General features: G+C 44.2%; 1 protein-coding gene across 2 annotated transcripts in view; it reads left to right on the top strand.

Annotated features, from left to right (window-relative positions):
* Positions 1–12047, top strand: part of LOC119970187 — a 143989-nt gene that overhangs the window by 33417 nt on the left and 98525 nt on the right. For both annotated transcript variants that reach the window (XM_038804407.1, XM_038804404.1), the window contains exons 4-7: positions 736–836; positions 1107–1200; positions 4555–4834; positions 5116–5247. In XM_038804407.1, coding sequence (XP_038660335.1) covers positions 736–836; positions 1107–1200; positions 4555–4834; positions 5116–5247 — 607 coding nt within the window. The remainder of the gene's footprint in view (positions 1–735; positions 837–1106; positions 1201–4554; positions 4835–5115; positions 5248–12047) is intronic.

The following is a 12047-nucleotide window of genomic DNA, read 5'->3' as shown; positions in this document are numbered from 1 at the left end:
GCACTGCTGTCTCAGCACCGAGGACCCGGGTTCGATCCCGGTCCCAGGTCACTGTCCGTGTGGAGTTTGCACTTTCTCCCTGTGTCTGTGCGGGTCTTGCCCTCACAACCCAAAACAATGTACTGGGTGGGTGGAATGGTCACGCTAAATTGTCTCTTCATTGGGGAAAATAAATTATTGGATTCTCTAAATTTATTTTAAAAAATAAATAAATACAAGCTGGCATTATTGTAATGATTTAAATAAGCATAATTAGAGTAAAGCTGTAACATAATGGCCCATTTTCAGATCTAAGAATTAGCCGTGATTCTTGCAGACAGCTGGCCTTTGACCTCCATCTGGAAATTTAGTGGAAAAAGACTGCCCTCATCCTCGCTCCAGCTTTTGAAAGTCACCTTTATACCATGTATCTAAAACTTTTGTCACAAAGGACTATTTTTATCTTTTCATTTGCATTGCATCCTATTTCTGCCAAGAATGCAACTTCTTTATGATGGCATTGCCATGTTCCAGTTATGACCATCTGTTATTAAGAAATCCTCAAACCACAGCTGGATAAATATTAATCTGAATACTAACAATAAATTTGGGTTGGGAAATACACTTTTTGTTCATTCTGTAGTCATATTGCTGCAGCATTGTTGACAACTTTTATAATTCATGTTTGAAATTAGACATTGTTATGAAAGACTGAAAATATAATTTACAGGTATTATTTTTTAACCATTTTATCAGACAGCATTAATAATAGTCGTTCACGACTGGATTCTACACCTCACACTTCTAAGGCGAAAACCCCAGTAAAGGAATCTTCAAAAAATCTTCAGGGTAAAAAGGTGACTAGATTCATTACTTTGTTAAAATCTTAAATGGTGTCTACATCATTAATTTCTGATTTTTCTCCAATCTCTTGTCCTTTATTGGATTTTTATATTATGCAATAGCTGTGGAATTTTTTCTAATATGGTAAAATTGTGGATTATATTTAGGATTGCTATTTTGTTAAGAGATAGAAGAATATATTGCCACAAGGATATTTGTGTTATGTATTCGACAAAGGTGTGTTTTATTGTATGCTTTTTGTAAAAACATTTTCTTCCTCCTAGAGATCATCTGTCAAATCACAGTTGCAGCTACCAGAAAATAACCAATCTTGTCATGTTAAGGGATCGTCCACAAACAAGAAAAAGGAAAACAATGGTTTGTACCACTTGCTTCAGTTGGTCCTTTTGTAGTAATGTTGACTCAGCAGCTTGTTGCATTTACTGGTTTGATGAGTGCAGTCTTTTTTAAAAATACATTTAGAGCATCCAATTCATTTTCCCCAATTAAGGGCCAATCCACCTACCTTGCACATGCGTGGATTGTGGGGGTGAAACCCATGCAAACACGGGGAGAATCTGCAAACTCCACACGGACAGTGACCCAGGGTCGGGATCGAACCTGGGACTTCGGCGGCAGCAGCATTAACCACTGCGCCACCGTGCTGCCGATGGGTGCAGTCTTAACATGAAATATTGCAGAGTTTGTCAGGTACAGATTGGAGAGGGAATCTTAAACACTGCTGTGTAATTGGTCAGTTATATGCAAACTGAACTTCTTTAATTTTATGATCAGGTATTCAAATACAACAAGTCTTTTCTGGAATATAAAGAAAGACTGGTCGATTCAAAGTAAACTGTCTGATTGAAGAATCGGTTTGAAATCACTGAAGGATAGATTTAATAGGCTCTAACAATTTATGTTGCACGGAGTTGTGTGAAAGAATGTAAAGTACATAACTCTTAACTTTCTAAACACATTTTCTGGATATTTCAATACTGTCCACGACTTTCTGATTGAGTGTACACTAAAAGGCATAAGTCTAGCAGCTAACAAACCGAACTTCCTGTTTTTTTTCTTGAATGTGCTAGCAAAGGCTTGCCGAAATCTAAAATCAAGAATAGACATCTTCAAAGATGAGACTCGTGATGACAGAAAGAGAGCTGGAATAATCTAGGACCAAGGGGAGACCCAAGTGCATAAAACCCATCAAAATAAAGTACATAATTAAAAATGAGTAAAAAGTAAATTTAGAACAGATTGCACATAAAAAATAAATATTTGATTTAAATATAAAATTATGAAATATTTAATCAGAAAGGGAATCCAGGATTATATGCGTGGGAAAGTGGAATTGAGATCAGCCATGATCTTATTGAATGGCGGAGCAGACATGATGGGCTGAATGGCCTACTTTTGCTCCTGCATTTTACAGTCTTATTTAAAGTACAGTCAGATTTTTGATTTATATGTTGGAAGATTTTCTCAGATTTCATATCATAGGGGCGGCACAGTGGTTAGGGCTGCGGCCTCACAGCGCCAGGGGCCGGGTTCAATTCCAGCCCTGGTCACTGTCTGCGTAGACTTTGTACATTCTCCCCGTGTCTGCGTGGGTGGTCTTTCAGGTGTTCCTGTTTCCTCCCACAGTCCTCCTACAGTCCAAAGATGTCCAAAGAACCACAGAAACGAGTATTAGTTCATGTGAATTCTAGGGTCAGAGTTTAGTGAGGAATTGTTTCATGCAGAAATTTGACGTCAGCTAGCTGAAGATCAAAGCTGGAGAATGCACTTTACCTCAAGATGCAGGTGGTACACCGACTGGATTGATTCTGCAGGTGATGGTGGGAAATCTTCCAGCAAAGACAGACTTGAGGAATAACTATTCTTCTGCCTGGCTAGCTCCTTCTTGGTGGTTCACCAGTTGGATGTTAAACAGCTAATTTTTTTGTGAGGGAAAATATTTAATGTTAAAACTGTTCAAAAACACTAGAGGTTTGGGTCACGTGACATATTGCATTAATGGTTGAATGCAACTTAACAATCGGTTTCTGTGCTTCCGGCCAGAGTTCCATTGTTCCTCCTACGGAGAGAGTCAAAATAGTTATTGGCATCTCTTCCAGTATGATGAGTTTTGATCTCTCTCTGTTATGACACCAAGGGCACAGTCAATTCCAGCCTCCCTTATCCGGAGTTGCAGCACAATTGAATTAACTAATACTTCTTGGAAAAATACCCAAAGTCTTTTGCCCTTGGCTGCCCAATAATTGCAGTCACCAGGTGTGTAAGTTTAAACACCATTACATTTTATTTATAACAAGAACTATAATGAAATTATACCGCAAATACAACTGGTTAACTATTAACTCATTCTTAATCCCCCCGCTTTAACTTATCCTCACCCTCTATTCATGCACACAAAGCAGTCAAAACGGGAGGAGAGAGGTGAAAATATTAGGTAAAAGGAAAATGAGTCTTTGTTTCAGATGGTTGTCTTTAAGCAGACCTTCCTTCAAAGTAAGCTTTCAGATCTAGGTCTCTGTGTGCAGCCTATAATAGTTTCACTGTAGATTCATTCATTCAAGTTCTCTGTAGGATCAGAAATGAATCAACTCACAGCCTTTCTGGGGAAAGCGAGAGCACGAAGAGAGGGAGCAGGTCCTTGTCCCTGTGTGTCCAGGCCTCAACTCTGCTTTCCATTGGTCTCTAGAAATCATTCCACTCGAGTAGGATTCAATCACCACCAGTTACCAGGCAGAATATCACCATGCCGAGTCCCACCCTTTCTCTCGGGTACCACACCGTCTGGGTTTTGTTGCCCAAATATAGCAGCACCATATACTATGTTGCAACTTCTTGAATTCCTCATTCTGTCAGATGCTTGACTTAAAGATGAATGTCCATTAAGCATCCATGGATCAAAAGTGATAATGGCAAAAATAAAGAAAGGGGAAATATGGGAATCGACAAGAAGGACCCTTACCATGCCTTACTCTCTTATGATAGTTCCAGTTGGGGTAAGCCAGTTTGTCTGCATTTCCTCTGGTTTTGTTGTGATGAATTATTTTCTTTTTGTATCTCTTACTGGTAGCTCCCAGAAGGAAGGGCCATCCATGTGGTCATGTGAATTGAAGCAACTATCCTTTTAGGTTCAGCAGAAAATCCATTTTTTAAAAAATATAAAAATAACGCTTTGAACACAGGTTCAGATTTATTTTCATGTTGTAGGAACCCAACATAAAGGGCTCTCTATAAACAATGTGGTGCATTGACAAAACCGACAGTTCAATTACAAATAAGAAGGCTGATCTTTTGATGGGGGAGCTCACTTGAGGAATGAAGTTTAGTGCACTAAAAGAACATTTTTTATTTGTCTTTTTAAGAAGCTGTAACGTTGCAGACTGTGATATGTTTTGATATTTTTCTGTTGCCAATGCCATTTGTTGTTTGTCTTTGAATCACAACTGAGTTCATTGCCTCACCCATGCTGCTGGTATCTGTGGTTGTTAATGATTATTGGTAATGATAAGTAGCTGTTGCCGTGTGTCATGTGCCATTTTGCATCCGCCAGTTATTCTTTGTGCTTTACAGATCAAAAAAATAAAAGGATGGTCCAAATTGTTTGGTAAAAATTGAAGTGGAATTCATTTTTCAATTAATTCTGGATTTATTTTTATAATAGCTGTTTGTAGAAGTTCTACAAGGGTGATCATTTTCTTTGTTTTTTCTTTGAAGGCTATTGCAGTTCAAGTAAGCAAATGGAGCCTCGGCTAGTATTACCAGATAATGATAAAGTCAGAGTATGTGGTGGTGTTGACAGTGTTGATGGTGGTGATAGAAGAGATCGTGTTGATGAAGGAGAAGAGCCCCTGCTCATTACTGTGAAGACCCTAATGCCAGAGGAAGATATGTCTCCCGTGGAAACATTTGGGATTACTTATAATGCAGAATCATCAGTTATAAACTCAACTCCAAATGCTTCAGGTTTATTGCAAGACCTTAAACCACAAATGAGGTACGAAAGCTGGTGACTTAGTATAAATAGAGTACAATGATGATTCCATGATCTAAGCAGATGTTAAAAGTCAGTAGTAAACTTTCTGACCTTCTGGTATCAACTCATTCTTCTGGAAAAAAATGGAGATGTATTTTTATTCTACAAGATAGAAAGTTAAACAGATTTTACAAATTGAGTATTTTTTTTATATAAACTCTGTGGAATAGTTTACCTCATACCTTTTATATCACTATGAAGCTGGTAATTCATAATTACTGAGCCTGATTTATGTTTTGCAGGCTTTGTTTTAACACCAGTATAACACCTGTGGCCAGAAGGCATCCTCTTTTAGTGATCAAAGAAAAGAATATTGCCCAATCCACTTCAGGCGTTGAAAAACAGAAGAGTTTGTTCAACTACTTTGGAAACCAGTAAGCATGTCTTTAAATGCTTATTCTCTCACTGTGATTTTTTTTTTCTTCCTCCTTCTGAAAACATTGTACTGCTTGCAAAATTATTGCTCCACTGACACCGGGTGGCCTTCGGGAGGCTGGTCAGCTAAAACCAATCCCATTCTCTTCTGACTTAAATAAGGATCACAGGATAGCGGTGAGGTTAGGAACAGTGGCTTATTTTCCTCTGCCTAATCCAGAGGTGTTGAGGCCAATGATTGCACCATGACTGAGAAGAAGAAATTTCACCGGCTGACAATTGAACTTCCTGATGTGTATGAATGGTTCAGGTTGTTGGGGTAATTAACTGCTGAGCAATTGAGGAGTTATTAATTTATTTCTAATCATGTCAAAAATACCTTTGTGTGCTGCATAAAATGAGGCGGAGAGGCAGAATACCACCACGGTTAGTGGGTGGTGGGGAGACTGGTCTCTGCCCCGGAAAAAGTCAATGCTGTGTTTTGTTCCTTTTATGAGGGGCTCAATAGGCCGGAGGACAACCAGGGGCTAGTGGAGTTCTTGGAAGGATTGGAGTTTCTTCAAGTGAGGGAGGAGTTGTGGTAAGAATTGGAGCTGCCGAATTGGAGGAGGTCCGCAGGGCCTTGGGAAAGATGCAGGCGGGTATGGTGCCGGGACCAGATGGCTTTCCGTTAGAATTCTATAAGTTTGCAGATCAGCTGGCTCCTTTGGTGCTGGGGATCTTTAACAGTTCATTGGCGCTGGGGTTTCTCCCAGAGACACTTGGGCAGGCGTCTATGTCCCTCCTTCTGAAGAAGGACAAGGACTCATGGTGCGTGGGTCGTACTGCCCAATTTCTTTACTTAACGTAGGTGCAAAACTTTTGGCCTTGGTCTTGGTGTTGAGGTTGGAATCTTGCCTCCCGGAGGTACTTGGGGAAGACCAGACGGGATTTGCAAAGGGTAGAATGTTGTTGGCTAATGTCAGGTAGTTACGTAACGTGGTTTTTGCACTGGGGTTGGGGCCAGACTCTGAAGTAATTGTGTCTCTGAACACAGAAAAGGTGTCCGACTGGGTTTAATGGAGCTACCTGTTCACAGTGCTGGAGAAGGTTTTGGGATCAGTCCAGAGTTTGTGTCATGGGTTAGGCTATTAATATAATGCACCATCCGCGAGTGTGCGAACGAACAACTTGGAGTTCGGAGTCTTTTAAGCTGTATAAGGGACGAGGCAGGGATGTTCTATGTCTGTTCGCAATGGTAATTGAACCATTGGCAATCACTTTGAGGGCCTCGGTGGAGAGGGATTGTGAGGAGGGGACTAGAGCATAGGGTGTCCCTATATGCAAATTATTTGTTACTATACATAAGGAATCCAGTGCCAGTTATTGGAGATATATTGAGCATATTGAAGCCGTTCACCTCCTCTTCAGGGCATAAACTGAATGTTGGGAAGAGTGGGTATTTGTGGTTAGCCCTTTGAGGGGAGGAGCTGGGCTGGTGAGGCTGCTGTTCTGTCCGCCAGGAACTGGCTTTCACTATTTGGGGATACAGATGACCCAGGAATGGGCTCGACTTTGAAGTTAAATTTTATGAGCCAGGTGAGTAGGGTGAGAGTGGATGTACAAAGGTGGCACAGCCGCCCATTGTCATTTTGCCACGTTTCATGTTCTTGTTTCAATGCCTCCCAGTTCTTCTACCAAAGTCTTTTTTTCAGGAGGTGGAGCGACTTAACAGGTTTCATTTGGGTGGGGAGAACTCCTCTGATTCGGAAGGAGGTCCTACAGTGGGTGAGGCAGGTGGACAGGTGCTGCTGCCGAACCTGATGTATTGTTATTATTGGGCGGCTAATGCGGAGAGGGTTTGGGCATCAGGAAGTTATTTGGGTGAGGATGGAGTGAGGATACTGTAAGGGGATGGGCTTGGAGGCGCTGGCAATGGCTTCTCTACTGCTTGCTCCAGCAAAATGTTCTCTGAACTCGGTGGTGGTCTCCACGTTAAAAATACGGCGGCAACTCCGTCAGCATTTTAAGTAGGCCTCTACATTGCTGGAGAGCATTTTGACATTCCCGGAAGCTCCGCAGTTGACCTTGCTGGAGTGGATAATCTCTTGTGTAGGTTTGGAGGAGGGTATATATGGTGGATCATGGGGAAAGAGCAGGTTTTGGTGGAAGAAATGAAGACCAGGTCGGAGGAGGAGCTGGGACCCATTATGGAGGAGGAGATGTGGGGTGAAGCCTGTAGGGTGAATGCGATGTCACCCTGCGCGAGGCTGAGCCTGATTCTGTGAATAGGTGGCATTTGGGGCACACCTCACCAAAACCAGGATGAGTCTATTTTTTTGTTTTTGATGGGGCGAGGATAATTGTGAGCGGTTCTCACCATATGCACCTGGTTTTTCTGGGGCCTTTTCTTTTCACACCATATCGACTATTCTGAATGCAGATCTAGAGCCATGTCATTTGGCAGCTGTATTTGGGGTGTGGGAGCAGCCAGAGCTGAAGACGGAGATGAGGGTGGATGGTTTGGCATTCGCCTCTTTGCTGGCCCGGAGGCGGATTTTGCTGAGTTGGAGACAGGCGACACTGTCTAGCACCGCAGTATGGCTGGATGATTTAATGACGTTCTTGTACCTTGAGAAAGTCAAGTTTCATAGAATCATAGCATTTACAGTATAGAAGGAGGCCATTCGGCCCATTGAGTCTGCACCGGCCCTTGGAAAGAGCACCCTACTTAAGCCCAGACCTCCACCATATTCCCACAACCCAGTAACTTCGCCTAACCTTTTTTTTGGACACTAAGTGCAATTTATTATGGCCAGTCCACCTAACCTGCACATCTTTGGACTGTGGGAGGAAACCGGAGCACCCGGAAGAAACCGACGCAGACACGGGGAGAACGTGCACTGTTTCATAAAGGGAAAAAGTGGCCCAAGTCGGGAATCGAACCTGGGACCAATGAGCTGTGAAGCAACAATGATAACCACTCTGCTACTGTGTCGCCCATGTTTATGGTGAAGGGATTGATCGATGGCTCAGATGGCGGTTGTTTATATTGCACTTTTTAGGAGTTGATTGCTGTTATGGAGGGGGGGATGGCCTTTGTTTTTACTTTGCTATTGTTGTTAAAGGTGCTATTGGGATTGTGACTTGTATGAAATGATAAAAGTTCAATAAAAATATTTTGTCGCCATGGTTGAACAAGATAAAAAAGAAGACAATGTAAATTAAGATGTCGGTGATTTGATGACACCAAATTTTGATTTCAAAAACCGTGAGACTTTAACTGGCAGGAAAGACTGAGCACGATCAAGAATTCTATAGTTGAGATTCTGAGAACGGATAAGTTGCAATAACGGTTATAAACTGACTTCCGCAATCTGATGTAAAGAGCAGAGATCTGCACTCTTCCGGTATATGATTTTTCCCTTTTATGAAACTTAATGGATAGGAAATCATCAACTACACATCTTCCTTCACAAGTGTATTTCCTGCAAGTGTGCATCTCTGATAGTTTCTGATCAAAGAATCTGAGATTGTAACAAACGTGAGAAAGACATGGGCAGACAAGTGATGGATGAAATTTATTGCAGAGGACTGTGAAGTGACACATTTTGCGAGGGAGACTATGGACAGTCAACACGGACTATGTGGTATCATTTTAAAGGAGATGCAGGTATAGAGTGATTGTAAGGATAAATATAGATAAACCTTGGCCAATAATCTCTCCTGTTACCTTCAATGATCCCTCTAACTTCTGTTTGCAATGTATGGCTGACATTTGCACTGTGCAGTCCTTTTAAGGTGGAAGGTTGGCTGCACTTGCAGGCATCATAAAGAAAACATTGCTTGAAACTTCCAGTGGTGGCCATGGAGTGAGTGGTCATGCACAAGGCAGCTCTGACTCAAAGGCGTTGGTTTGGGCACTTTTACATCTATTAATGGGGTAGTTTCGACAGAGAAGTGGTGTAGGAGAACGGGTTCTCTCCAAAATTGGCATGTCCACTGGCTATCAGTCCTGGCTGAAGAGGTTAAAGACCTGGCTAAGGAGTTGGATAGACCTGTGGCGCAGCACCAATTTCGAGACTGACTGAGGGGAAGGGAGGTTGAGTCACTGTCGGTGGGAAACCCTCAGATGAAGCAGTTAATGAGCTTCATCAAGGCTGCATTTCGCCAGCAAATGAAGGATCCAGCAGAGGGCAGCAGAGCAGAGCTACTGATCAGCTGTTTGGGGAAATCTGCATACGTGCAGTGCGGTCAGCCTAATTTGAAGATGGTTTGTGGAGGGGCTGTTGTCAAGTGACAGTTAGGGATGCAGAGGAAAGGATGGCGAAGATGATTCTGGGAAAGAGCGAAAATAACAGGGTAGTTGTTATGGGAGACTTTAACTTTTCAAATATTGACTGGAAAAGATATAGTTCGGGTACATTAAATGGGTCGTTCTTTGTCCAATGTGTGCAGGAGGGTTTCCTGACACAATATGTTGACAGGCCAACAAGAGGCGAGGCCACATTGGATTTGGTTTTGGGTAATGAACCAGGCCAGGTGTTAGATCTGGAGGTAGGTGAGCACTTTGGAGACAGTGACCACAATTCGGTGACCTTTACATGAGTGATGGAAAGGGATAAGTATACCCCGCAGGGCAAGAGTTATAGCTGGGGGAAGGGCAATTATGATGCCATTAGACATGACTTAGGATGTGTAGGTTGGAGAAGTAGGCTGCAAGGGTTGGGCACACTGGATATGTGGAGCTTGTTCAAGGAACAGCTATTGCATGTTCTTGATAAGTACGTACCAGTCAGGCAGGGAGGAAGGTGTCGAGCGAGGGAACCGTGGTTTACCAAAGAAGTGGAATCTCTTGTTTTTTTTTTTTTTTGTTTTTTTTAAATTTTTTTATTGGAATTTTTTGCAGAAAATATAACAAAAAGTATAGCAAAAAGCAGTAATATGCAACTAACAGCCCCATAACACCCACAATTCCCCCCATACCGTAACATCACATGTATCACATTCCCCCCCCCCCCCCCCAAACAAGAGAACTTAACCATAAATTAAAATTAGATAAATCAAATTTAAATAAAATAAGCTAACATAATCAACGCCCCCCCCCCCCCCGGGTTGCTGCTGCTACTGTCCCAGTACCCTATCGTTGAGCCAGAAAGTCGAGGAAAGGTTGCCACCGTTTAAAGAACCCTTGCACCGATCCTCTCAGGGCGAATTTAACCTTCTCAAGCTTAATAAAGCCCGCCATGTCATTGATCCAGGTCTCCACGCTTGGGGGCCTCGCGTCCTTCCACTGTAGCAAAATCCTTCGCCGGGCTACTAGGGACGCAAAGGCCAGCACACCGGCCTCTTTCGCCTCCTGCACTCCCGGCTCTACCCCAACCCCAAAGATCGCGAGTCCCCATCCTGGCTTGACCCTGGATCCCACCACCCTTGACACCGTCCTCGCCACCCCCTTCCAGAACTCCTCCAATGCCGGGCATGCCCAGAACATATGGGCATGGTTCGCTGGACTCCCCGAGCACCTGGCACACCTATCTTCACCCCCAAAGAACCTATTCATCCTCGTCCCAGTCATGTGGGCCCTATGCAGCACCTTGAATTGGATGAGGCTAAGCCGCGCACACGAGGAGGAAGAATTTACCCTCTCCAGGGCATCAGCCCATGTCCCGTCTTCGATCTGTTCCCCCAGTTCCCCCTCCCACTTCGTTTTCAGCTCCTCTACTGACGCCTCTTCCTTCTCCTGCATAAGCTTGTAGATATCGGATATCTTCCCCTCCCCAACCCAGACCCCCGAGAGCACCCTGTCACTCACCCCCTTCGCGGGGAGCGCAGGGAATCCCTCCACCTGCCGTCTAGCAAATGCCTTTACCTGCAGATATCTAAACATGTTTCCCGGCGGGAGCCCAAATTTCTCTTCCAACTCCCCCAGGCTCGCAAACCTTCCGTCGATAAACAGGTCCTTCAGCTGTCTAATGCCCGCTCTATACCATCCCCGAAATCCCCCATCCATGTTCCCCGGGACGAACCTATGGTTCCCCCTTAACGGAGCCTCCATCGAGCCACCCACTTCTCCCCTATGTCGCCTCCACTGCCCCCAAATCTTGATGGTAGCCGCCACCACCGGACTCGTGGTATACCTCGTGGGAGGGAGCGGCCACGGCGCCGTTACCAGGGCCCCCAGGCTTGTATCCCCACAGGACGCTCTCTCCATCCATTTCCATGCTGCCCCCTCCCCCTCCATCACCCACTTACGCACCATCGACACGTTGGCCGCCCAGTAATACCCCGAGAGGTTGGGCAACGCCAGCCCCCCCCCATCACTACTCCGCTCCAAGAAGACCCTCTTCACCCTCAGGGTGCCATGCGCCCAAACAAATCCCATGATGCTGCTGGTCACCCTTTTAAAAAAGGCCCTAGGGATAAAGATGGGCAAGCACTGGAAGAGGAACAAGAACCTCGGGAGAACCGTCATTTTGACGGATTGCACTCTGCCCGCCAGCGATAGCGGCACCATGTCCCACCTTTTAAATTCCTCCTCCATCTGTTCCACTAGTCTGGTGAAGTTAAGCTTATGAAGAGCCCCCCAACTCCTGGCCACCTGCACCCCCAGGTACCTGAAACTCTTCACTGCCCTCCTGAAGGGGAGCCTCCCAATTCCCTCCTCCTGATCTCCCGGGTGCACTACAAATACCTCGCTCTTTCCTAAGTTCAGCTTATAGCCCGAGAAGCCCCCAAATTCCGCTAACAGTTCCATCACCCCCGGCATTCCCCCCTCTGGGTCCGCCACATATAACAGTCGACTGCATACAGCGATACC

The sequence above is a fragment of the Scyliorhinus canicula genome, chromosome 8 (assembly GCF_902713615.1).
Source record: "Scyliorhinus canicula chromosome 8, sScyCan1.1, whole genome shotgun sequence".
NCBI classification, from domain to species: domain Eukaryota; kingdom Metazoa; phylum Chordata; class Chondrichthyes; order Carcharhiniformes; family Scyliorhinidae; genus Scyliorhinus; species Scyliorhinus canicula.
The sequence above is the reverse complement of the archived record's forward strand: the minus strand, read 5'-3'. Positions and strand labels throughout refer to the sequence as shown.